Source organism: Eschrichtius robustus, chromosome 15 (genome assembly GCF_028021215.1).
Source record: "Eschrichtius robustus isolate mEscRob2 chromosome 15, mEscRob2.pri, whole genome shotgun sequence".
Lineage (NCBI taxonomy): Eukaryota > Metazoa > Chordata > Mammalia > Artiodactyla > Eschrichtiidae > Eschrichtius > Eschrichtius robustus.
In genome coordinates this window covers 87,013,543-87,039,960 of record NC_090838.1, presented here as the reverse complement: position 1 = coordinate 87,039,960, position 26,418 = coordinate 87,013,543, and the positions used below count along the sequence as shown (strand labels likewise).

At 38.4% G+C, this 26,418-nt stretch overlaps 1 protein-coding gene across 3 annotated transcripts in view; it reads left to right on the top strand.

Annotated features, from left to right (window-relative positions):
* The window catches only part of TMEM131 (transmembrane protein 131), a 191,666-nt gene that overhangs the window by 70,545 nt on the left and 94,703 nt on the right, over positions 1–26,418 (top strand). For all 3 annotated transcript variants that reach the window (XM_068564214.1, XM_068564213.1, XM_068564215.1), the window contains exons 4-5: positions 3,616–3,684; positions 24,053–24,176. In XM_068564214.1, the coding sequence (XP_068420315.1) occupies positions 3,616–3,684; positions 24,053–24,176 (193 nt within the window). The remainder of the gene's footprint in view (positions 1–3,615; positions 3,685–24,052; positions 24,177–26,418) is intronic.

The following is a 26,418-nucleotide window of genomic DNA, read 5'->3' as shown; positions in this document are numbered from 1 at the left end:
AGATGCAAGGAATCAGATTCGAGAGACGCAGGGCCCTGGAATCTGCATTTCTACAAGCATCCTAGGTGATTAAGATGTAGGTAGACCACAAATCATTCGTTATGAAATATTGGCCTGAAGAGAACCTTTTGTTTAGGTAGTAATTGCCCCTAGGAAAATATTTTAAATTTCACAGTTTAAACAAATTCCCAAAGCTCCAAGAATGTCTTGTATGCTTCATTTGGGAAGGTCTTGTGTGCTTAATTTCGACCTAACAGTTCACCAAACAACACAGATTTCATGTATCTCTCCAGTTGTTCCCTCGCTTGAAGTCAGAATAGTCCTTATTCATCTCCTTCTCCCCAAATAAACAGTTAATGTTTTAGTGAAAATAAAATATTGTATTGAAAGTTTCAGAAAAAATACAATCACTGCCGAAAGCATAAAATCATGTATTACTTTTATAATGTCTAAGATTCTGTTTCTTTGAAATTGACAAAGGGCACCATTTTTCATATTGCTTCTTCCCCAGTTTATTTTTCAACATTATGGATTTGTAGACATTTGCTTTCTGTTAATAAAGCACTAAACAGTGTCATGGCCATTCTAAATAAACAGTAGCAGCCATTTCAATCAGCTGTAGGTATGTGATAGCTATGCTATTGAATTTTTGGTTTTGTTAAAACAAGATTATACCTGTGACAATTTGTGTTGTACCCACTCAAATATTAAATTGGTCCTTAGATATAGATCTGCTGTTGTTTTGAAAATATGCATTTATTTATGAGGGAATTATCTGTTATGTATTGTCCCCTCTATCTCATATTCTGTGAGCATCCTGTAAATGTTACGATAACAATTGCTGGACACCACTTCTTTGGAACATTTTAGGGGAGGTCTTAGCCCACATAAGGCATGAAAAAGGAAAACGAGGTCTAAGGATTTAAAAGGAAGAAACAGAATTGTTGTTACTTGCAGGTGATCTGTCTACAGAGACAATCCAAGATAGTGATCATTTTAGCAACACATATAATGGCAGGGGAAAATCTAAGCGAATCTATAGACAGACTGTTAGAATTAACTCACCAAAATGCCTGGGTTTAAGATCAGTACCCCCAAATCAGTAACTTTTTAATATAAAACAATCACCATGTATATCTATCTGCCTACTTGACATCTCCATCTAGATAAGACATCTCAAGTTTAAATGTCTAAAACAATACTCTTGAATCCCTACCCAACTACCCTTCCCCACTTCCAACCCACTCTTCCATGTCATGACTACGTATCTAGTTTCTCAGGCCAAAATCTTAGAGTTAAGTCATCTTGATGCCTCTCTTCTTTCTCTTACACTCCATCAGCATGATGTCTCTAGCTTCCAAAAATATTCAGAAAAGAGCCACTTCTCACCACCGTCCCTTGCAGTCATCCTGGGCCACAGTGGCTGTCCCCTCCTCTCTGGACAACTGCAGGGCTTTCCTGATTCACTCTTGGGCTCATGCAGTCTCTTCTTCATACAGCAGCCAGATTTGACCTTTTAAATGTGTTAGATCATGTTACTTCGTTGCTCAAAACACTGTAGAGGCTTATTGTTACCCTTAGAATGAAATCCAGACTTATGCAAGGAGACCTGGCCTCTGTACCGCTCTGATCTCAGCTCCGGTCTCCTCCCCCTCCTTCCTGCACTCTGGCCACTTCAGCCTCCTGGTTCCTCATCATGCCAAGGACATTCCTGCTTTCTTCCTCCAGATCGCTACCAGTCAGGTCTCAGCCCCAGTGTCCCTCCTCAGAGAGACCTTCTCTGTTCCTGCTGTGTTTGATTTGTCTTTATATGTTGGACGTCATCACGTGATGTGTTCTACTTTTGTTTTCCCCATTGGCACGTTAGTGCCGTGAGAACAGGCTCTTTGTTCTCGTGGCCCCAGCCACTAGACAGCCCCTGACGTTCAGTATATTTGCGTTGAGTGAATGGGGTGTGCACTGCACTTTTTCCCTTGCCTGGCCACTTTAAACATTTCCACTTGAAATTTGGGGGTTAGACTCTCAGTTCTGTGAGAGAAAAAAAACTGTATCTTAATCTCCTTTGTATCTCTAGCATCTAACACAGTCATTGTTTATATATATGTGAATTACTGACTCAGACACATTTACTTTATGCATTACACTTTTTTTTTTCTTGATTGGATGGAGATTTTATGTAAATTTGAGTTTCACACTGTTAAAATTGATGAACTGATCAGTATCTATTGTTTTAAAGGAACTGAAGAGTATCCTCGTTATAGTATGTCTAAGAAGGGCAGAAATCAAGAGGGAGTATTCTGTACCTCTGGCTACATGTGGCAGCTGTCTTGTGAGGAATTGTGCCTTCATTGTCCCAGTGTCTTTAGTTTTGTGCTTTAGTAAAGTATAATCTTACATTTGGTCTTTTCCTTCTCGTGTTTGTCATCTTTAATGTTCAACATATGTAGAAGGATTGTCAAGCAGCACAGAGTAATATTCTTAATTGGTAAGGCTAAAAACACTTTTAAACCTTATTTTTTTAAGCTCAATTATTCCACTGCTCAGACTATTTAATCTTTATTGAATTGACTTAAATCTAGATCTTCTACATTTTCTGTATGTCCTTGTCTATTTCTGTTGTATTTCCTGTATTTCCTGAATGAAATTACTATATCATGTGAAGCTTGTGCTCTTTTGAATTGCAGAGGTGATGGAAATAAAGTAGTCTCACAAAATGGGTTTTGCTCTTACATCATTTCTTAAAATACAACAGAAAGATAATCTACTGTTTAGAAACTTTAGTGTCTGAATGACTTTCTCCCTCTCTCAGTATGTAAACAGATGACTTTAGGTATGTGGACCTCCTCTCCAAGGTTATTTATACTTTGCATCAATGTTAGGTCGTGGTGATGTCTAGGAGGTTTGCTTATTCAGGAATCTGTTTTAGTGAGAGGTTCTAGTATCAAGGGGAATAGTTAGAAATGATACTCAAATATTTAGGCCAAGACATCATAGATCAGTATGTTGCAAACTCTCAGATTAAAAAGATATTTCAGTTCTTAGAAATTTCTATCCCCAAATTGACTTTTGTTTAGTTCTTTGACACTCTAGTTACAATGGGATCATGAGTTTTTGTCTCTATAGATTGCCTTCCAAGAACAAGTAATTATTTATTGTTCACTGTACATGTATTAAAAATCCAAATGAGACAGTTCCCTGGCAGTCCAGTGGTTAGGGCTTGGTGCTTTCACTGCAGTGCCCCAGGTTAAATCCCTGGTTGAGGAAATGCGATCCCTTAAGCTGCGTGGTGTGGCAAAAAAAAAAAAAAAATCCAAATGAACATATTAAGGTATATTGTTATCAATTATATCAACCAAATAAATTTCCACAGTCTATTTGAGCAGTTTCTGTTTTTGCATACCTTTGAATAGGAAAAACACTCCTTTTGTTTTCCCCATTTTTTAAAACAAACGTTTATTGATTTCCTCTAATAAAAAAGTAACGCATATCTCTAATATAAGACTCCACTTTTCTTAAAGAAACTTTATCATGACAAAACTCAAGTGTCTGACTTTGGTTTGGGGAAACACATATGTTGAAGAATTGCTTCTTAGGCTGTTTTCTTTTTACTTACAGTATATCTCTGTACCGGGGTAATTGCAGACCTATACGATTTGAGCCACCAATGCTGGATTTCCATGAACAGTAAGTTTAAAATTTTCAGACCATAGCAATATTATATATATTTTATGCATGCATTTGTCTTGCCTTTTGCCTGTGTTATCTTGTATGAGAAAGTTACATGTTTTAGTCATCAGGAAAGTAAATGATGTTGAATACAGTTTGAAAATGGGCAGTAAGTATCTATTATGAATCTAACATATAATATTAAATTTTGAAGTTTGAAAAATATCCACATTTTGGAGTCTCTGGTTCAGAGGATCTTATCTTCAGAAGCAGCATTAAACTTAGGGTTACCTTTCTGATTAGCACTTCATTTCCATTTTTATTATTTAACATTTTTCCTTGTGGATGTAGAAGAATTTATTAATTTGTTTGATGTATATGCTTTTAAAGTACAAACTTTTATACATCATCAAATAAATAATATTATCACCAACCCAGGAGGCCAAACAAAAGCAGATCCTACAGGAAGACAAGGTCCAACCACAGAGTACTTCCTCAAACCATAGTTCTGCTTACCTTCTGCCTCTGGGTCTCAGGTTTTGCACATCTCAGATACACTGAGGGGAAGACAAGTCTTCACCCGTATTTGGTTCCAACCCAATTTAGCAGGTAGGTAAAGAGAACATCTTAAATGATATAACTACTAGAGTAATGCCACTCTGGTAAGTTAGCAGAAGAAAAGAAGTTTTAAAAAAATTTTTTTTTGTTTGTCCTTTTTTTTAATATAATTTTTATTGGAGTAAAGTTAATTTACAATGTTGTGTTAGTTTCAGGTGTATAGCAAAGTGAATCAGTTATGCATATACATATATCCACTCTTTTTTAGACTCTTTTCCCATATAGGTCTTTAATATTGAGTAGAGTTCCCTGTGCTATACAGTAGGTCCTTATTAGTTATCTATTTTATATATAGTAGTGTATATATGTCAATCCCAATCTTCCAATGTATCCTTCCCACTCCTTTACACGCCGCCCCCCCCCCCAGTGACCATAAGTTTGTTTTCTACATCTGTGACTCTGTTTCTGTTTTATGAATAAGTTCATTTGTACCACTTTGTTAGATCCCACATATAAGCAATATCATATGATATTTGTCTTTGTCTGACTTCACTCAGTATGACAATCTCTAGATCCATCCATGTTGCTGCAAATGGCATTATTTCATTCTTTTTTATGGCTGAGTAATATTCCATCGTATATTTGTACCACATCTTCTTTATCCATACCTCTGTCGATGGATATTTAGGTTGCTTCCATGTCCTGGCTATTGTAAATAGTGCTGCAGTGAACATTGGGGTGCATGTATCTTTTTGAATTATGGTTTTCTCTGGATATATGCCAGAGAAAGGAGTGGGATTGCTGGATCATATGTTAGCTCTATTTTTAGTTTTTTAAGGAACCTCCATAGTGGCTGTACCAATTTACATTCCCACCAACAGTGTAGGAGGGTTTCCTTTTCTCCACACCCTCTCCAGCATTTATTAGAAGAAAAGAATTTAAAAGGGAAGTTGGTAGGGGGAGCTGTATGCAGGTCTATTCTGATTCAATAAATGAAAACTGTAATTTTTTTAATGTTGTCAAAGTTGTAGTTAACCGTTTTCTACTAGTGAAGGCATTAAATTTAAATAATTTCTGTTTAAATATTTCAGGGTATTTTTAAATTTGGAAGTGTATTAATCTTTTGATTTGAAACCAGGTACCTGAAACTGTTCTTCTACACTAAGATGTTAATGTCAAGTTTTCATTTAGTTCTTACGTGTACCACAGTAGGCAGCCTTGCATTCTTTAACATTCTTTAATTAATTCTGTAATAATTTCTTCACAATCTCAAACCTAGAATAATCAAATATATCAGTTATACTTGTACAAAACCATGGTAGAGTAGTCAGCATAAGAAGAGCTGTCTGATAACAACTCCATCTTTTCAGGTGTTTACAGAGATCATGGATTTTTGGGGTGGGGCTGCAGAGAGAAGTTTGTGTGCTTCCTTTTGTACCTATAGATGGAATCAGTATTTGCAAGTAGTCGTTATATAAATAGTAAAATTGACTTGTGGGTGTTAGGTTTAAAGACCATAATGTTTAGATAGGAAATACATCACTATTGTTTCTGTCCTATAAAAAGGTTTAGATACGATGTTGAGATGGCAATAACGTAGAGTTCTTAATCCAGTCACAGTAATATATCACCCATAGTCTCCTTCTGTCAAATGCAAAATATTTAATGAAACATGGCATGCATTTTGATCTTCAGCAAGAAAGTTCATTATTTTTAAAATAATGATGAGTTCTGTCTCTCTGATGAACTCCAGTCTAAGACTATGGCATGGGCCATGTTTATGATGACACCATGAGCCTGGGGACAGAGGAGATCAGGGTACAGTAGCAAAACTTTAAGTCTAACGTAGTGAGTATTCTTACTTTGAAAAGCTTAGCAATAACCATTTTAGAGAGATTGTTTCAAAAGTTATATCTATCCAACGTTTTTCACCTCATTTTTTTTTTAAGGGAGTTTTGAAAATTTCATGCATCCCTTGAGATAAAGAAATTTTCAGGTGTGCAAAATATCTGAATCGAAATTGGTAATTCCTGTTCCAAATTATCTGTCCCTCAACGCTTTACATAATGCCCCACCCCCCAAATAGGAGAAATTGAGATAAGGGCAAGCAAAATTCTGGACTGGGAGTTTTAACCTTTTTTGGATCATGGTTCTCTTTAAAAACAGATGACAGCTATCAGAACCTCTTCCTTCCTTTCCCCAAATGCGCACACACACACACACAGTTGCACATACCAATAACATTTTGCATATAGGTTCAAGGGTTTTATAGCCATCCCCATCAAAGTCCATATCTGGATCCTTAAGCGCTAGTAAAGATTCCTGTTCTAGGCCACAGATTATTAAATCACCACTACAAAATTTACTGGGGTTTTGCCCAATATGCTAGCAGTACATGTTCACTGTAGTAAACTTAGAAAATGCGTATCAAGAGAAAGAAGTAAAAATTTACGAGTAATCCAACCACCCAGAAACATAAACATTGAACTTCTATCCTTCAAGTCCTTTTTCTGTGTATCTGTATTTACTTATTGAGTTACAAAAATATAACAGTATTTTCTGAACATAAACTATTTTATAACCTTTCTTTTTTAAAAAATTTATTTATTTATTTATTATTGGCTGCATTGGGTCTTCGTTGCTGCCACGGGCTTTCTCTAGTTGTGGCGAGCGGGGCCTGCTCTTTGTTGTGGTGCGCGGGCTTCTCATTGCAGTGGCTTCTCTTGTTACGGAGCACAGGCTCTAGGCACGCAGGCTTCAGTAGTTGTGGCACATGGACTCAGTAGTTGTTGTATGCAGGCTCAGTAGTTGTAGCTGGCGGGCTCTAGAGAACAGGCTCAGTAGCTGTGGCACATGGGCTTAGTTGCTCCGAGACATGTGGGATCTTCTGGGACCAGGGATTGAACCCATGTCCCCTGCATTGGCAGGTAGATTCTTTTTTTTTTTTTTTAACATCTTTATTGGAGTATAATTGCTTTACAGTGTTGTGTTAGTTTCTGCTGTATAACAAAGTGAATCAGCTATACATATACATATATCCCCATATCCCCCCCTTTTGCCTCTCCCTCCCACCCTCCCCATCCCACCCCTCTAGGTGGTCACAAAGCACCGAGCTGATCTCCCTGTGCTATGCGGCTGCTTCCCACTAGCTATCTGTTTTACGTTTGGTAGTGTATATATGTCCATGCCACTCTCTCACTTCGTCCCAACTTACCCTTCCCCCTTCCCCGTGTCCTCAAGTCCATTCTCTGCGTTTGCGTCTTTATTCCTGGCGGGTGGATTCTTAACCACTCACCACCAGGGAAGTCCCTAACCTGCTTTCTAAACATATATACTGTGCATTTTTTTTATTCCATAGAATTTTCTGTTACATTATTTTATGGTATCAAAGAACAGCAAATTGTATGGATATATTTTAAAAATTCATTTATTGTTTTAAACTTTTTGTTCTTATAATCAGTGCTGAAACTCATGCTTTAAGCACAACCATGACTAGTTCCTCAGGAGAGTCCAAAAAAATGGAATTAGGAGGTGAAAGGATATGCAGAATGTAAAACATTTTTAGTTAATATTTAGGCTAGAGAGTAATTAGGTGTCATGTACAAGGAGCACTGATAGGAATCAATGAATTAATCTACGACTGGAGAGGACGATGTGCTGAAGATGTGTGAACAGACAGGTGCACTCCAGTACAGACGAGGGTTGGGTTATACGATGAAGAAAATTGTTTGAAACAGAGTGTGAGCTCTTGGTTACAGCACAGAAAAAGGGATAGCGGAGTTAGACTGGACTGTTCCCCAAAGCAGCAAATTTGTATGCTGCTGCAAGACTGGAAACAAAAGGAAAAAAAATTTACCCTTAATTTAAACTTTTCTGTGTCCAGCCTGAGAGCACTGAACGGAGTTTGTTTTTATCTCATAAAGGTAGAAGTGGATCTATAGAAGTAGGAGTTGGGAGCAGATGTGAACACATGTATTAGAGTTCAATCAGAGGAACAGATCCAGTCAGATTTGTGTGTGTGTGTGTGTCCCTGTATATGTTTATGTGTGGGGTTTTTATAAGGAATTGGCTTATCTAATTGTGGGAGCTGGTTAAGCAAGCCCAAAGTGTACAGGGGCAGGCACTCAGGAAGGGAAAATTGCGAGCAGGCTGGAGCCTCAAGGGCAGGACCTGAATATTGATGTCCACGGGCAGGTACTTGGGGAGGATCCCAAGGAAGCAGGGCAATCTCAGATCCAGCTGTTGTTGGGAGTCTCTTAGCTCAGATGATGGCCAAACTCTCTTTAAAAGCTCCAGGCATGTTATACATACTTTAAGAGGCTCCTCTCCAAAAAGAATTTTTCATGGAAGGTTTCATGCAGTCATACAGAAAAATGGAACAGATAGTGAATATATTCTTAAACTAAATTCAATAATTACAATTTTTGCCATATTCACATTTTTGTTGATTTTTTTAATCATTTGTAGCAGACATGATGACATTTCATTCCTACATTCTGCATAAGTACAGTACCATTATTGGTATTGTAAGAAAATTAACAGTAATTACAGAGTGCCGTAATCCCTCTGTTTTGGTCAGTGCTGTCGTTGTTTGGTTCTAAGTGATAGAAATCTAACTGAAAGGAGTTAAGCAAAAATAAGGATATACTAGGAGGAATTCCAAGGACTGTAATATATTTGCAGAAAGTTCAGAGTTGCAGTGGGACCTGGGAACGACAGGATGCACGTTATCCAGCACCACTAGGCCTTTCTTCCCCCCCGCATCTCTTATCTCTGCCCCACTTGCTGTTGGCTTCTTCTCTCCCACTGCCCATATCTTTTCCCTACAATGATGAGAGCAAATCTACTGACTGTTCTTCAGACCCACATTCTCTAGCCTCCCTCCCTCGGGGAATAATACCTTCTTTTACTTTAGTTGGAAAAATCTCAGAGTAGTACAGTCATCACCCTGGCTTAGGTGAGGTGGCTACCTCACCGCTCAGATAAGGATGGTGTTTGGTGGTGGACGTGTCTCCCAGGGGGTGTCTCTGTAATTATCAGGGTTTCACCCAGAGAAAGAAAAGTCGTGCAGTGGGCAGTAACTCCAGTTGAAGCCCGTTACAACCTCCCTGGCCCGTTGAACCCCCGATGACCTTCAGTCCTCTGTAAAGCACGCCTTCCCCGGCCTGCCTGACAGAGGTAGAAACTGCCTTCCTCTCTGCTTCCATGGTGTGGTGTTCACTCCACAGAGCTGGGATGGATCCACACCCAAAATTTGATTTAGATGTCAAGACTGATTCACACACCAAGAAGGGCTGAAAAGATTTAATATCCTCACGTAATGAACCTTTCTGGGGAGAGCAGGGAGGGCTCCCAAGGTCTGAAAAATGGCTTGAGAGAGCAGAGAAAGGAAACTGGCTCGGCTCTTACGCTTAGGGTGTGAGGCTGGGTAGGCTTGCATGGTCTGAACTTCTTAGTAGATCGGAGAGAGAGTGTGCAGGCTTTCCTGTGGGCTTGCCCAGATGTGGGGCATAAGGTGAAGGGACATTGTGGGGCTTGAAATCTGTCAGCAATGAGACATCAAAACTGGAATTGGGTTCTTCATCACACATGACATCCTCTACTAACTTCTGTCAGTGCTGGTTATTGCTCTAATTGTTTCTTTTGACGTCTGCTTCCCTACTAGACCCGACTATCAAGATAAATACACACTATTTATCTTTACATATCTGGCACGTATTTCACACTTAACACATGCCGTACATTGTCTTTAAGTCCAGCAAGATTACCTGCTGATTTCTTCTGCTACAGTAAAATTCGTTTTGCATTTTCAAGTGTTTTTGCAGCACTTCATTAAACATTTGCTATACCTTTTCTTCTTGATCCAGCAATGTACTGATTTAATTAATGCCCATGCTGTAAACGTTTCATTAGCTTCATATGTCTAGCAGTAATTTTTGGACTTGAGAAGTAGCCTTAACAGAACACTTCATAATATTTTTTTCCAGAAATTGTAAGTAATCAGAAATCATTGCTCACTGTACCTTGACTTATGCACTGAAGTTTTGCCTTATGTTTTCTGTGAACTACTTCTACTGCTTGTGGTCATTTTTGCTAAACCAGAAGCCATTCTTAATTTTAAAACACCCTTTGCAGTAAATGTAAGAACTTTTGAGTCGGATGAAATTTATCACTCCAGGTTGCATTCAGTTGCCAACCAGGGTCTCCAAGACGGTTTCCTGTCCTTTAGCAAGGATGCAGCTCTAGCTCCGTGGCTGCTTTCTAAACCGCTGTGGCCTGACTCCTCTCACTACCCTGGCCGTCCCTACTGCCCTGTAGAATGTCTTTGACGTTTGATCAAATTAACTTTCTTGAAAAATAGGCTTTCTTTGTTTACATCCACTTTGTTTAAATTTATTCTTTGATTCTACTCTTTTGCCCCTTCCCTCTCCCTCCCTCTCCCTCCGCCCTTCTTTTCTTTCCCCACTTCCCCCCTCTCTCTCTGTAGCAGTCAGCCTGGAGCAATCTTGGGCCTGACCACCACCTTCCCCCCACCCCCTGCTTTACTCACCCCCTGCAGTTATTTATGCCAGTGCTGTTAAATATTTTTCTGTTTCCATAACAACTCCTTTTTTCAAACATTTATTGCTGATTTAAAAGATTCTTTGGGTGGGAACTTGTTTTACTGAGTTCTTTGGTTTATATAATTATTAAGTGCAGAAAATCTTGATTTCAAATCTAAAAGTTTAAAACAGAGATTTAATGGCTCTTAAAAAGTGGACATTGAATAAACTTGCTAAAAATGGAGGTGTTTATTGTCAAGTTCAGTTCTTGAGAGGCATTTCTCCCTAATCACTTTTTGGTATTCCAAGAAAATCAAGTAGGCCCTCTTTTCTAAAGGGATGTTTGGTGCTTTTTAGCTTTCCAATTTCTAACTGTTCAACCAACACTCCAGCTCAGCCCTCAGTCTAAAATGTGTTTGAGACGATGGTCAGATTTTGTGGTAATCGAGTGGTCAAAGTACTGCATACTGATTTGGCCCAAATTCCTGCCAGAGGTTGTGTTTAATAGACTGCTGTGTCACTGTCATTCACAAAGTTTGCCTGAGGGCAGCTACTCAGCCATTTCTTCAGCTGTTTCATGGCACTGCATTGTCATCTTTCTGTGTAGAAAAATTGCCATTGACCACAAAATTGCACCTTCTTTCCAAGCTAGTCTCTAATTCATGAGTGCCTCTTCCTAATTCTTTTGAGCCTCAGACTCTTGTAAAATATGGACAGTTAGTCAGAAGCTCTGCTCTTGACAGCACAGAGAACAGCTGTATATCTCAGCTTGGTTTATCTATAAATAATTCACACTAACCCCCTTGGCCCTCCTGTCTTTGGAGCAGCTGATAATGGAAACAAACTGGACCAGCACTAGCAGGCATTTGAAAATCTTTGTCTTATTTTTAAATCTTACCTGTCTAGCCAAGCACTCACACATGGTGCTTATGACAGGCAGGATTCTAAGATGGCCCCCAGATTCCTGGCCCCTAAGGTGCACATACACCTCCTCCCAATTGTATTCAATCAAGCACTAATCTAGATGTTGCTGTAGAATTTTCAAAGAATTTTGAACACGTAATTAAGGTCCCAAATCAGTTGACCTTTAAGATAGGGAGGTAGTCTGGGCACCTGACCTAATCACACAAGCCCTCTACATCTGGCTGTGGCAATCAGAGACAGAAATGTTGGAGATTTGAAGCATGAGAGGTATTTGATGCAAGGGAGTTTCTTTGTGTTGGTTTTGCAAAGGGCAGGGGCCATAGGGCAAGAGACTGAGAGCAACCTAAACGTTGCCAGCAACCTGCATGAGCTTAGAAGGGGACTTTGAGCCGTGATGTGTGAGACCCTGAGCAGATACACCGGTCATGCTGTGCCTGGACTTCTACCGTACAGAACTGAGAGATGATACATGGGCATTGCTTTAACCCTCTCGGTTTGTGGTACTTTGTTAGGCAGCATAGAAAACTGATGTTTATTATAAACTGCTTGTTTATTTACAAGTAAATTTGTATTAGTACCTGAGCATAGTTTTCCATGGTTCAGTGTGACTTCTCTCCTCAGTCTTCCACTTTGTCAAGGGAACTGAGGAGAGGGAGAGGCAGGGGAAGCTGTTTGTATGAGGTCTGTAAGCTGGTCCATCCAAGGAGACCTCCCTCTGCTTCCATGGTGTGGACCACTTGGAACTGCAGGAAGCCTGCTCTGTGTGTGCATGAGTGACTGGAATAGCCTGCTGACGCCTTCCCTCAGTTCTTGTTACTCCAGACTTCTCTCAGCAAGTAGATGACCCTTCTCCAAGGGTTCATTTCTGGAGGGTGTGGCTTAGGGCCTTTCCTCTTTGATCCCTAGAAGAAAGGGTAAGGCCAGCCTCACCAGCATTGCAAACCAAGCTTTCTGATCCGCCCCTGCTTCCAGGCTCCTAGAACCTCCAGGCTTGTTTCCTTACCCCAGAGCCCTCTCCTGTAGCAGGCCATCTTCAGTCTTGTCTTCTTCAAGGATCCCCCAGAGTACTTGTCTGTCTTATACCCTGTCTTCTTTATCTAAACGGAGATTGATTGCACTGGGGTCACTGGAGGAAAAGCATTAAGAACAAATTCATAGGGAGGAGAAACACTGGTTGCCCGGTAGCCTGTGGGACATTTGAATTGTAAAAGAGCATGTTTGTTGAAAAAAGCACATAATCGGTGAACTTACCGGGTGGAAGGAGGACATTTTTATTTCTGTGTACTGTTATTCTACTTATATGTGTATAAAGCTTGAGGAAGAAGAGTTTTACCTTCCATATTGTCTCTGTAAAGCTTCTTCCTGCAGCATCATGGCCGCAGTTTGAAGTGCCAGCTGGATCTGTACCTACTTCCCTAATTACTTTATGGTCCCTTGACCCTGCCTGAGATGAATGAGCCTGTTGGTTAAGAGGTCTAGCTCCTGAGAAAGTCTCTACCTGAGCAAGAGGAAGTCCACGCACTGGGGGCTCCTGAGGGCACGCAGCCTCCTGCCTCCTAACCCTAAATGCGTTGCCGCAGACCTGCCTCTGGATGCCCCTCTGTCCCTTCCTCAGGGCCCAAGCCTTGGCTCACCTTTGGGTTTTTTCCTCATGGCTGAACTGTAAGCCACAGAAAGATTTTGAACCTCGTGATGGACAGGCTGTAAGCCACGAAGCAGTTTTGGGCCAGGTTTTTGCTTCCCTGCAAAGCAGGAGACTCGTCTGTGGGATCCTGCCTCTCAAGGGCAGTCTGTGGGTACAGCCTCTTAGTGACCGCTAATGCCACAGAATCACCTGCTCTCAGCTGAGAGACTTTAAGGGAGTTCGTCTTCTCTACAGCCTTCCCGCTTCTGGCAAGAGCTGGTGGCATCTGCAGTGATGAGCTCTCAGAAGGGGAATATGTCTTGGTTTAAGCCTTAGAGGCACCAGAAGACATTGAACCTCAGCAACAACAAAACTTCATGTCAGCATTATAAAGAAATTCTCAGATGGTGTGTAAGATAAAAAGCAGCACAACCCATTTTCAAAACCTTAAAAATGTGTTAAATGTTTACAAAAGACAGTGAAGAGTTCTTATTTATATAGTTTGTGGACCTTATGCATATGAACGTGACTTTTTTGGGTAGTATGGAAAGAAGGTATTGTTACCCCATTCTAGAAAAGACAGAATGTTTAAAACAACTCAAGATTCAACTGTAGATGAAGCTGCAGAAGAAATGAATAAAGTGGTGCTGAGTTACATTTGATGTTGATTTAGGTGATACAGAATATGAGAATCAAGTGAAATAATGTGACTGTGTTAAAAGTCAGGTTGAGTGCATGTAATTCTGCCCAACTTTAGACTTTGAGGGTTTTACCCCCAAAAGAATAAGTCCTAATAAGGAAGTTAGACAAACCTCTAAGGAAACAGACTAAAACTTCTGCTTGGACAATAAAATGAGCTTTGAGTTTATTTATCATAATGTTTAATTATAACACTTCCACCCTAAATTCTCTAATATTCTATTTAGATAAAATTTGTTAAAGTACTTTTCAAATTGAATTATTGAGGGATCATATCACAACATATGGGGCTTACTGTCTGACTAAACAGGATTCAGCATTGATGGTTATATAAGAATCACCTGTAAAGATAAGGTAGCACTGTTACAGTGGTGGCTCAAATGTAGGTCCTCGGCAAATACCTTTTGATTCATTGACCTCAAGTAAACAACTCACATAGCAAAGCCATCTTGACTGATGTGGTCACTCTAAAGCAAAAGGAAAAATAAAAGACTCTGAATGCTTTATTTCACTTTTATATGATGATGCTTAACAATTATAGGGCAGTGTTACTTTCCAGAGTATTTTCATTACTTTACCACATTATTTTCACCTTTTTTCTTTTTTATGAAATATAATATACAGACAGAAATGAATAAGACATATGTATAGTTTTGTATCTGCCACCCAGTTAGAAATTATTCTAACGTAATTTTAACGTATGTAATTATATCTTAACATATAAATAATATTGTGATATAGCTCATTCTGGTTTTTTTTTCCAACTTTGAGATATAACTGATATATAACGTTGTAAGTTTAAGGTATATAGCACATTGATTTGACTTACACTGCAGAATGATTACCACCATGGCATTAGCTAACACCTGCATCACATCACATAATTACCATTTCTTTTTTGTGGTGAGAACATTTAAGATCTTAGCAACTTTCAAGCGAATAGTACAGCATTATTAACTATAATCACTACGCTGTACATTAGATCCCCAGAACTTATTCCTCTTCTAACTGGAAATATGTACTCTTGGACCAGCATCTCTCCTTTACCCCCAACCCCTAGTCCCTGGTAAATACCATTCTAGTCTTTGTTTCTATGAGTTCGGCTTTTTTAGATTCCACATATAAGTGATATCATACAGATTTGTCTTTCTCTGACTTACTTCACTTAGCATAATGCCCTGAAGTCCATCCGTGTTGTTACAAACGGCAGGGTTTCCTTTTTTCTCACGGCTGAATAATGTTCCATCGTGTATATATACACCACAGCTTCCTTATGCATTCATCCATCGATGGACACTTAAGTTGTTTCCATATCTTGACCATTGTGGACAATACTGAGGTAAGCCTGAGAGTGCCATGTATCTCTTCGATACCCTGTTTTCATTTCCTTCAGATATGGGAAGAAGAGGGGGTTGCTGGATCATAAGGTAGTTCTGTTTTTAATTTTTGGGGGAACTTCCATACTGTTTTCCATAGTGGCTGCATAGCTCATTCTATTTCTTACCTTGTTAAAGGTCTGTTTTTGTTAGAATATTTCTCTGCTCTCTTATTTCTAACCACAGGAGTAAAATAGTGAGTACTTACTCTACCGTTAACTCCGCCTTTGACGGCTACACATATTACCTCTCCTGCGTTACCACCACAGACAGCCCTGCAGTGAAATCCTCTTACACGGTCACTTACAGACCGTCATGAGAATTTCTTTGGAATATAAGCCCAGAGTGGAATGCATAGGTTACAGAGTGTGAGTACACTTTATGTATCTAGGTGTGGCCTGATTGCTCTTGTGAATGGCCTTTCCTCTCTGTACTCCTCCGAGCAGTCCACTAGCATTCCTGTATTGCCATGTCCCCTGTATTCGCACTTAACGTTAGCCAACTTTCTAATTTTGCTAGTTAAATAGGGATAACATGATGCCTTGTTAATTTTGCATTTCTCTGATCACTAGTAAGTTCAAATATCCATCTCTATATGCTTATTGGCCTTTTGAGTTTCCTCTTCCTATAAATTGCCTGTTCATATCCTTTGACCATTTTTCTTTTGGGGTTCTTAGTAATTAGAAATTCCTCTTATATTACCTACATACTGAATTAGACACTCTAGGAGGGGGGCAAGCAATCTGTGGGGTGTGTGTGTGTATATATGTATTTGGACACACTGCGTGGCTTGTGGGATTTTAGTTCCCCAACCAGAGATCGAACCCGGGCTCTCAGCAGTGAGTGTGGAGTCTTAACCACTGGACCACCAGAGAATTCCCCAATCTGTGGTTTATGTATAAGCCCACCAGGTGATTCTGATATGAGCTAAAGTTTGAGAACACTCTTTATATGATTTTCCATTACCCTAACCCATCCCACCTGGTGACAGAAATGAAGCTCAGTTAATTCAGGGAGGTCACAACCGATTCAGCATTTCCTTAAGCAGTTCAACCTACATACATTGCCAAGGGATAAGATTGGTCCATCTGGACCTTAGTTGTTATCTTTTATTAACCTGTGGTACCCTTTGCAATTTCTATTTTTTCTTTCCTCCCTCCCTCCCCCTTCCTTCCTCCCTCCCTCCTCCCTCCCTCCCTCTCTCTCTCTCTCTCTCTCTCTCTCTCTCTTTATTTCTTTCTTTCTTTCTTTCTTTCCTTGATTGGCTCTGGTTGTTTTCCCATGATGACTGGTACTTTGTCTTCCTTATGCCAACCCATTCAGATCAGGTCTCCAGCCACTTTTGAATCAGCTTTTACACATAAGAAGGCCTTCATGCTAACCGCAGGGAAACCCAAATTCCCATGTAGCTGTCTCTACTCCACGTTTCCCCCACGATGCCAGATAGGAGATCTCTTTAAGGTTTTCAGATTCCTCAGGCTGTCCCCAGGGTGTTAAATCCAGGTGTTCTGTACTCTAAGTTTTGTTCTCCTCCAGCCAGATTTATCTAGTAGAGGGGCCGTAGTAGGACCTTGTCTTAGGGGCAAATAACATAATCTAAATACATGGCTTCCTTTTTAACTGTCTCAGCAAATTTTCCTTCTCTGGCCTGTTATGGGGCTAGGAAAACTGACTCTTAAATATGGTGATGGTTTCATGCATTTTGCTAAATCTATTCTTTACAATATAAAATTTGTGTCTTTAAAAAAAAAAAAAAAAAAAAGAAATTCCTCTTATAGTCTAAAAATAACCTTAAAGTCTAAAAAGATATTTAGACATTGCAAATATCTTTTCCCAGTTTGTCATGTGTCCGTTAAATTTTCCCATCCGGTATTTTGTTGAACAGAAAGTCTTAATGTTTTCCCCAACTTCTGAAAAATTTAAAAGTACAGAGAAGTTGGAAGAATAATATGGTGAACACCTACATAACCTTTATCCAGATTCACCAAGCGTTAACCTTTTCTTTCTGTCTGTTTTTCTTTCTACACACACACAAACTCCACTTTTTTTCCTGGAAGTAAATGTATACATCATATTTCACCCCTAAGTTCTTCCGTGTGTGAATCCTAAGGGACTGCTCCTGCGTAAGCACAATTCCATTATCACACCCAAAGAATCTAATATTGATACAGTAACATTATCTAATATATAGTTTACATTCAAATTTCCCTAATTGCCAAAAGCAATATAGTCTCCCATCCTCTAACCAGGTTTAAATTAAGGATGACACATTGCATTTGGTTGGTAGGTGTCTTTAATCTAGAACAGTTTCCTACCTTTTTTCTTTTTTTTATTCATAAGATTGAAATTTCTGTAGTCCAGGTCAGTTGACGTATAGAATAGCCCACAAACTGGATTTGCCTGATTATATCCTAATGATTAGATTTCAGGCTAAACATTTTTGTCAAGAACATTACATAGATAATGTTGTATTACGTTATATCAGGGTAATGTAATGTCCATATTTCTAATTATTGTTGATGCTGAGTTGGAGCACTCATTGGTGTACTATCTGCCAGATCCTGTAAATTGTAAAGATGGCTTTTCCTCTTTGTAATTAGTAAATAATCTGTAGGGTTGCTATCCTGTTCTCCATCAGTCTTTCATCTAATAGTTTACCTCATCAGTACCCACAGACTCTTACCTGAATCAGTCATTACATCGATAGTTGCAAAATGGTGATTCCTTTTTTCCCCTTCAAATTCTATCATTGTTTTTTTTCATTTAGGAATCAAGATTCTTCTGTAAAGAAGTATTCCCCTCTTTTCTTTGATCATCACTATAGACCAAGGGTTAACAAATTATGGCCCTTGACACCTGTTTTTATATATAAAGTTTTACTGGAACATAACCATACCCATTCATTTACGTTTGTCTATGGCTGCTTTTTGCACAACAGTGGCAGACTGGGTAGTTGTGACAGAGATTGCATGTTCTGTAAAGCCTGAAATATTTACCGTCTGGCCCATTACAGAAAAAGGTTGTTGATCTCTGCTATAGACTCATGGGTTTTGTTTTTTAATCAGTGTGTTATAACCCTTTACTTTCACTGTTCTTTTTGCTCCAAATTTTACAGATTTTGCCGGTGGGAGCCTCTTTAAGCTGATTCCTTTTTCTTTTTTTGATACGTCCTATTATCTTTGAACACTTCTTTGCTTTCTGATACAACAAACGTTCCAGACTTCCTTATGTATGCTTTGTCCAAGACCTGGAATTAGCCAAAACTAAAGAAGTCCTGGTTTCTTCAGTGGGAAATGACATTTAGAAACCCAGATCTGGGCACTGAATGCGCTCATTGCCCCTATATGTCATTGCTTCTGTGCTCATGTGGACCAATCTCTGGAGGAATATATACATGTATATATACATATGCATTATGTATGTATATATTGATATGTATACATGCATAAATCATGGCCCATACTGATAAGTCCAATTCATATTTTCCCAAATCAAATCCAGCCTCACAGAGTTCTTTCTCATCTTTCCCCATTTTGTATCAGCATCTCTCTTTTCCCCAAAGTGTTTGGTAGAATAGTCCCTTTAAATATTTGGTAGACTTTGCCAGTCAAGTCCTTATGGACTGGAGTTTTCTTTGTGAGGAAGTTTTAAATTGCAGATTTAATTTCTTCAGTAGTTTTATTTTCTGTAATGCTTACATATTTTTTTCTTAAATTTGTCAGTTTTGGCAAGCTCTGTTTTTCTAGGAGTACAGCAATTTCAGGATTTTCAAATTTACTATCATGAAGTTAATATAATTTTATGATTGTTTTACTGTTTGTAGCATCTGTAGTGATGTCTTCTTCATCACTGCTGGTATTGATATTTTATGCCTCCTCTTTTTTCTTTATTCATCTTGCCAGGTAGTTAACAATTTATTAGTCCCCCCTGCCAAAATGGGAATTTTTGACTTCATAAATCATCTCTACTTTATGTTTTACTTCATTGATTTCCACTCTTATTTGCATTATTTCTTTCCTTGTACTTTCTTATTTTAATTTGCTATTCTTTTTCTAATGACATGGATGCTTAGCTCATTAATTTTCAGGCCTTCTTCTTTTCAAATATGTACATTTAGATTTATGAATTTTTGTTTAAGCACAACTTGAACTGTATTCCACAAGTTTTTAATGAGTTAATTTCTTCATTTTGATTCAGTTCCAGATCTTAATTTTTATTCAGATTTCATCTTTGATCCATGAGTTGTTTACACATGTTGGTTTATTTACATATTTATAGAGAATCTGTTTATCTGCTTGTTATTGATTTCTAGTTTAATTGGGCCAGGACTAGAAAATTCTGCATATAAAAGTGTTCTGAACAAAGAAGAGATAGAACAAATAGAAAATAAGTAGCAAGATGGTAGACTTTAACCTTAAAAATAATTACATTTAATATAAATAGTCTAAACACACCAATTAAGAAACCAAGATTGTCACATTAAAAAAGCAAGACACAACTAACAACAGAAACCCAAAATATAGGAAGCAACACTAACAGAACTAAAGGGAAAAAACAGACAGTTCAATAGTAATAGTTGGAGATTTAGGTACCCCACTTTTGATAATGGCGTTTGGAAAGGAAGAATTAAACCATCTCTATTTTCAGATGTTATACTCTTGTACATAGGACATCCTAAGCAATCCACTTTTTTAAAAAAATAGAACTAATAAGTGAGTTCAGCAAGGTTACAGGATATTAGATCAATATACAAAAATATTTGTTCTATACACTAGCAATAGACAATCAAAATTAAGAAGACAATTCCATTTACAATGGCATCAAAAATAATAAAATACTTATATACAAATTTTTAAAAAGTAGTGCTGTATACTAAAAATGCCAAACCATTGTCAAAAGAAATTAAAGAGCTAAGTAAATAGAAACCATCCCATATCCATAAATCAGAAGACACAAATGAGAATGGCAATACTCCCTAAATTGATCTGTGGATTCAACACAATCCCCACCAAAACCACAACTGACTTTTTTACAGAAATTGGCAAGCTGGTATTAAAATTCACATGGAAATAAGAAGGATCCAGAATAGCCAAACAATTTTTTAAAAGGAGACCAATGTTGGAAGGCTAACAGCTCCCAATGTCAGAAACCTTCTAAAGAGCTTTAGTAGTCAAGACCCTGTAATTACTGCCATATAGATAAATGGGAAAGAATTTAGATTCCAGAAATAGAACTTTATATTTATTGTAAATTGATTTTGACAAGGGTGCCAGGACAATTAAATGAAGAAAGAATAATGTTTGCAACAAATGGTGCTAAGACAACTGGCAAAAGAATTAAGTTGGACCCCCTACCTGACACCATACACAAAAATTAATTCAAAGTGTATCATAGAGCTAAATGTAAATGTAACAGAGCTAAACTATAAAACCTTAGAGGAAAACATTGTAATGTATCTCCATTATGCAGTGGTTTGTACAATATTTTCTTAGATACGGCTCCAGAAGCACAAGTGACAAAAGATAAAATATACGCATTGGATTACATAAAAATTAAAAACTTTTGTGCTGCAAATGATACCATCAAAAAAGTGAAAAGATAGCCACAGAATGGGAGAAAATATTTGCAAATATCTCCTAAGAGGCTTATATCCATAATGTATAAAAACCTCTTGCAACTCCTTAAATTTTGCTGTGTGCTTATTAAGACAGGGTTTCCTTATCTCTCCTTGTTGACATTTCACAAACCCTTTCAATCAAGAATTATTTCATCTTTTTTTAAAATTTTGGGTTTTGCCCATTGTTTTTGTCCATATTCTTCAAGTATTCCTACACTCCATTTTCCAAATATTACCACTTCTAGTTACGTTCTACATATCTGTTTTTCTTTTGATTTTTATAGCTCTATCTTTTAAAATATTCTAAATATATATTCTTTCTTACTGCATTTGGAACTAGATTGTCAATCTGATCTTCCAACTCACAAATAGATTTTTATCTACCTATCCCATCCGTTATCTTTATACATTATGTTTTCTGCTGATATTTTCTCTTGTTTTCTATAGGCTTTCTTCATTTTACTAGTATCTTGCCATTTCTCCTTAAGCATATTCCATTATGCTTATTTTTAATTCTTGGTTTAACTTTTGCAGCTTCAGGTATGCATTATTCAGCCTTTACTAGGTTATGCTGTGATCACAAACGACCCAGTGGGATCTAGACTGGAAGAGCACTCCTATCTGTGAAATGCCATTTACTTGGCAGAAGAAACAGAGTACAAGAAGACTCTTAAAACTTAATGATATATGTCACTTTTGCTCACATTTCATTGGCCTAATGTTAATGAAGTGGAGAGATATAAGCCTCTCACCAGTTCAGTCAGCAAATTGGGAACAACATTGTGGTCTATCACAACACTGTATATGTTTTCAACTTGATTGTACTACTCCTCACAGATCATGTTATTTTGATGTGTGAACTTCTGAGTTGCTGTCTTATAATGCATATTGAGGAAGAGCAGAAGACCAAGCCTTGCTCTTTGTCTCTTCTTGTGAACTTAAGAAGGGAGATGATCCCCAAGGTGGAGAGGTCCAGTTACATACACACATTCACATAAAAACTATTGATTGTCCTGTGTTCCCACCACTGTATCTTGACAGTGCTTAGGCAGAAGTGTCTGGAAGAGGTATCTTCCTAAATTGTAATCTAGCAACTCTAGGGCTTCGGAGGACCAGAGAGAGGAGTGTAGAGGTGGGTGTGCTCAAGTGTAGCTGATCATCAGCTTCTTACCACAGTGAACCTTTCTGCCATCTGGGTTGAAGGGGGAGGCTTTGATTGTACCAAGGCAAGCAGGGAAGGGACTGGAGAAGAGGAGAGTGACTCCTGGCTTCTCGTTGTCGGCCTGGGCTGCTCTGTGTCCCTCACTTTTCCCCACCTGCCAGTTCAGGCAGCCTTCTGTTCCCCCAAGGGTTTCTTCCTGTTTTTGGTTAATCCTTGGAATCAGGGATTAACTTCTAAAGTTTTCCAGCATTGTTGTTTGTATATGCAGCTGTTTGGGGGTGTCAGGGAGAACCAGTAACATATACTAACCAATTCACCATTTTAAAAGGAACCCAAAGCCCCTGGTTTGTTTGTTTTTTTTTAACTAGTGAAAGTTATCAGCTGTTCACTGTTTTATCAGTTTTCCAACATCATAAGTTACAAGTGATAAACTGAACTGAGGAAAAGGCAGGGGCAAAAATTCCTGAAGGACAAAAGCATGGTGGACAGTTGAACCACATATAAAATGTAATTCTGGCGCTGCATCTTCAACTGCTTAGAATTCGAGGTTTATACAGATGAAACAAAATTTCAGAAAACATAGGCCAAAATGATTGTACAAGAAGAGGACCTTGTGACAGAAGTTGTAATTGAATTAGAACATGAGGGTTTGGATTCACATAGAGGATAAGGAAGAAAACACAGAGCAAAGACATTGGTAAAGGCGTGGGGGTCATGCACGTGGAACCAGCCTGACTCAGGTGGAAACATAGGGAATCACATGTGTAAGCTGATTGATTCCAGATTAGGGGGGCTGATAACCACTTCTAACAGCAGGTGGTATTACAGAAAGAAAGAAAGGGATCTGACCGTTTTGTTCCCTGCCTGCTTCCTCACTAGATTGTAACCACTGAGGTCATGGGCGGGGGCAAGGGCGGGCAAGCTGCCCCGTGCACGCTGTCACCAGGTGCCTGGTTCTGTGCTAGACAATACGAGGAATACACAGTGCACATACAACGTAAACTTCGTCCTTAAGGTACTGATAATCTTGTTGAGGAAATAAGACAGGCGCCAATTAAGTAACTAGAGAGAACTCTGAAAAAATGTAATTTATGCAGAATTCTCTTAAGCTGTCAAGCTAGGAAGCCTGTGCAAATATGATTAGCAACGTAAGTACTTAATGGACTACATACTGAGGAGGTTTCACTTTTAAGACAAACTATAATGTGGATGCCATGGGGAACATTAAAGTGAATCTGTGGATATCAGACCTCGAGTGTGTGCTTTATACTGTTCCTTTGAAAGGGTTAGAGCAGGAACTAGAGCCAGATGGCCTGGATTCAGAGTGAGGTTCCAAGTATGACTTTAGGCAAGTTAATTAAGCTTTCTGTGCCTCGGTGTCCTCATCTATAAAATGAGTATAACAACAGCCCCTAACTCATAAGGCAGATCTGCTCACAGAACGTTGCCACTAAACTTCTTCTAAATTGAAGAACATCTATCAGTGGAATCTGGGGAGAGGAGGATAAGATTCAGAATTAGTAGAGAAGCAGGCGGTAGGTGGTATTACAGAAAGTAATAAAGGGATCTGACCGTTTTGTTCCCTGCCTCCTTCCTCACTAGATGTAAGCTTTATCCAGTTGGAGACTTGCCTCCTTACATCCCAGTACCTGGCTCAGTGTGTGACATACAGTTGGCACTCAATAGTTTTATTTGCTGAATAGCTAATGCATGCATTTTATGTGTAATTTTAGATATAAACTAATTTAATATATAATTTCATACGTTTGGGTATGTATTTGTCTAAATAATTTTGATGTTTAATTTTTTAACAACTAGAGGTTACCTCTAAAACTAGAAATTGTCTTTGAAGTATTTGTAACAGTTTTCTTTTTGTTTTTACAGACCAGTTGGAATGCCAAAAATGGAAAAAGTTTACTTACATAATCCTAGTTCTGAAGAAACTATTACTTTAGTATCAATATCTGCTACAACATCACATTTTCATGCATCATTTTTTCAAAATAGGGTAAGCATCTCTGCTGTATTTGATTTCTCTTGAGTTTGAAATTGAAATGTCTAGGTTTTTTAGTGTATAATTTTACTTTGCTATAATTAAAATCTGGTTTGAATGTTTCATATTTATTCTGGACTTTAGTTTGCCCCATTTCCTGAGAATTATCACTTCTACTCTTCAACACACATTGTTTTTCTCAACATGAAACAGCCTAACAAATCAACTTTGAAACTTAAGCACTCTGAAAAATGTAGCATTCATATATTCAGTTGGTTTTCTTGTCCTTCCTAATAATAGGTAATTCCTCAGCGTTGTGTTAGTTTTCTATTGCTGTGTAATAAGTCACCACAAACACCCACTTATTAGCACATGGTTCTGTAAGTCACAAGTCCAGTGGGTCCTTTGCTCTGAGTATCTTAAGGCTGTAACTAAGATGTGAGCTGGGCTGAGTCCTTGACTGGAGACTCAGGGGAAATCCACTCCCAGACTCATTCAAGTTGTCGGCAGAATTCAGTTCCTTGTGGTTGTAGAACTGAGGTCCCCGTTTCATTGCTGGCTGTTGGCCAGAGACCTCTCTCAGTTCCCTGAGGTACCCGCACTCCTTGTCACCATCTTCAAGCCAGCACTGGTGCGTCACATCTCCCTCATGCTTCAGAAATCTGACCTCCTCTCCTACCACCAGTGGAGAAAACTCTGCTTTAATCATGTCATTGGGTCAGCATTACCTGGGTAGTCTCCTTTTTGATTAACTCACAGTCGGCTGACTAATAATCTCATTACATCTGCAAAATCCCTTTTATCAAGTAGTGCAGATCACAGGTGTGGTATCCTTCATATTCACAGTCACAGAAATTAGGGCAGGAAATTTGAGGGCCTGTTTAGGGTTCTTCCTACACAGGTGTCCTCTAAAATTTTACTTACAATCATTTTTGTAGATAGTATGCAAACTTGTTACTATAAAAAAAACTTTTATCTGGCAAAAAAAAAAAATCTTAATAAATTTTTGATTTGAGAGAATGCATTAAGCTTTAATATATAGGCTTCCAAAATAATTAGCTAAATAGCAAATGTCAGAGGGAAGTAAATGAATGGAGCCTGATTTCCTCTTCCGAGGGTTTTCACTGACTCCTTTGAAGAGATATGACTAAATAACTAATTTTTAGCATATAAGTTTATATCAATTATTTTGATGTTTACATTTCTCCTTTCTAAAGTCCTGGCTTCATCGTACGTTGTCATTAAGTAGCAACTTCTAGGGTAAATAATGGCATATAATTTTGGCTTTTTTAAAATTTAAAACTATTTTGTAAACAAGGAATGGATATTCCTTGTTTATAATATCAGCATATTTTGATGATAAAGTTTTAATTTTCTTATACTCTTGGAAAGCATCCCTTTTCTAAAATATTTTCTAAAACAAGTTTCCCTTGAGTTATTATTTGTTTTACCTAAAAGATATTTCCACAGTTTTTATAAATGTGCTGATGGTCTCAAACAATCAAATCCCAGTGCTAAGAGAGACCTAGTCCAGTACCCTCTTTATATGAATGAAGAGCTGAACCCCAGAGGGCTTTGCCTGTGGTCATGCAGTTAGGGACAAGAGCCAAGGCGAGGGTCTAGGTCTGCTGTTGGCCTCCCCAGGGATTTGTATCTTATTAAGCTACAGGGTGGGTCATATACGTTACAATCTGTGTATGGAGACACACTTAGGTATAAGTGGAGTCATCCAGCTTTCAGGCATTGCCAAAGTGTAGAGACATGTTGGGTTAAAAGGTAAAATAGTGAAGTGTAATGGAAACAGTTTAAAAGTAGTTCACAACTACACTACAGATTTTATTTTTACCTTGTTAACTTACTTTGCTAATTCAAGCAATGTTTTGTTGTTTCTAAACATCAAGCTTCACCCTTGGTAGAGGCCAAGGTTTTTACTCTTGTCATGTTCCTATCACAATACAAAGCAGACCAAATAAATAGCAGAGTTACAAATAGATTCTTACAGGGGCTAGCCAGGTAGACGATGCAGACCAAGTGGAATGAGGGGTGACCTGGAAGAGCACATGTCCCATCCAAAGGCACCAGCCCCCACTCGGCTCCAGCCAGTGGTGGCCATGTGGGAATGTAAGCTCATGCACACTTCTTCTGATTTTCCAAGATGAGTCGGAAATAGGAATTTTTATAAGATAATAGCTACTGATTTTACAAATTAAAAATGAATTTGACTTTAGAAAAACAGATAGTGTGGACCAAAGAAAGC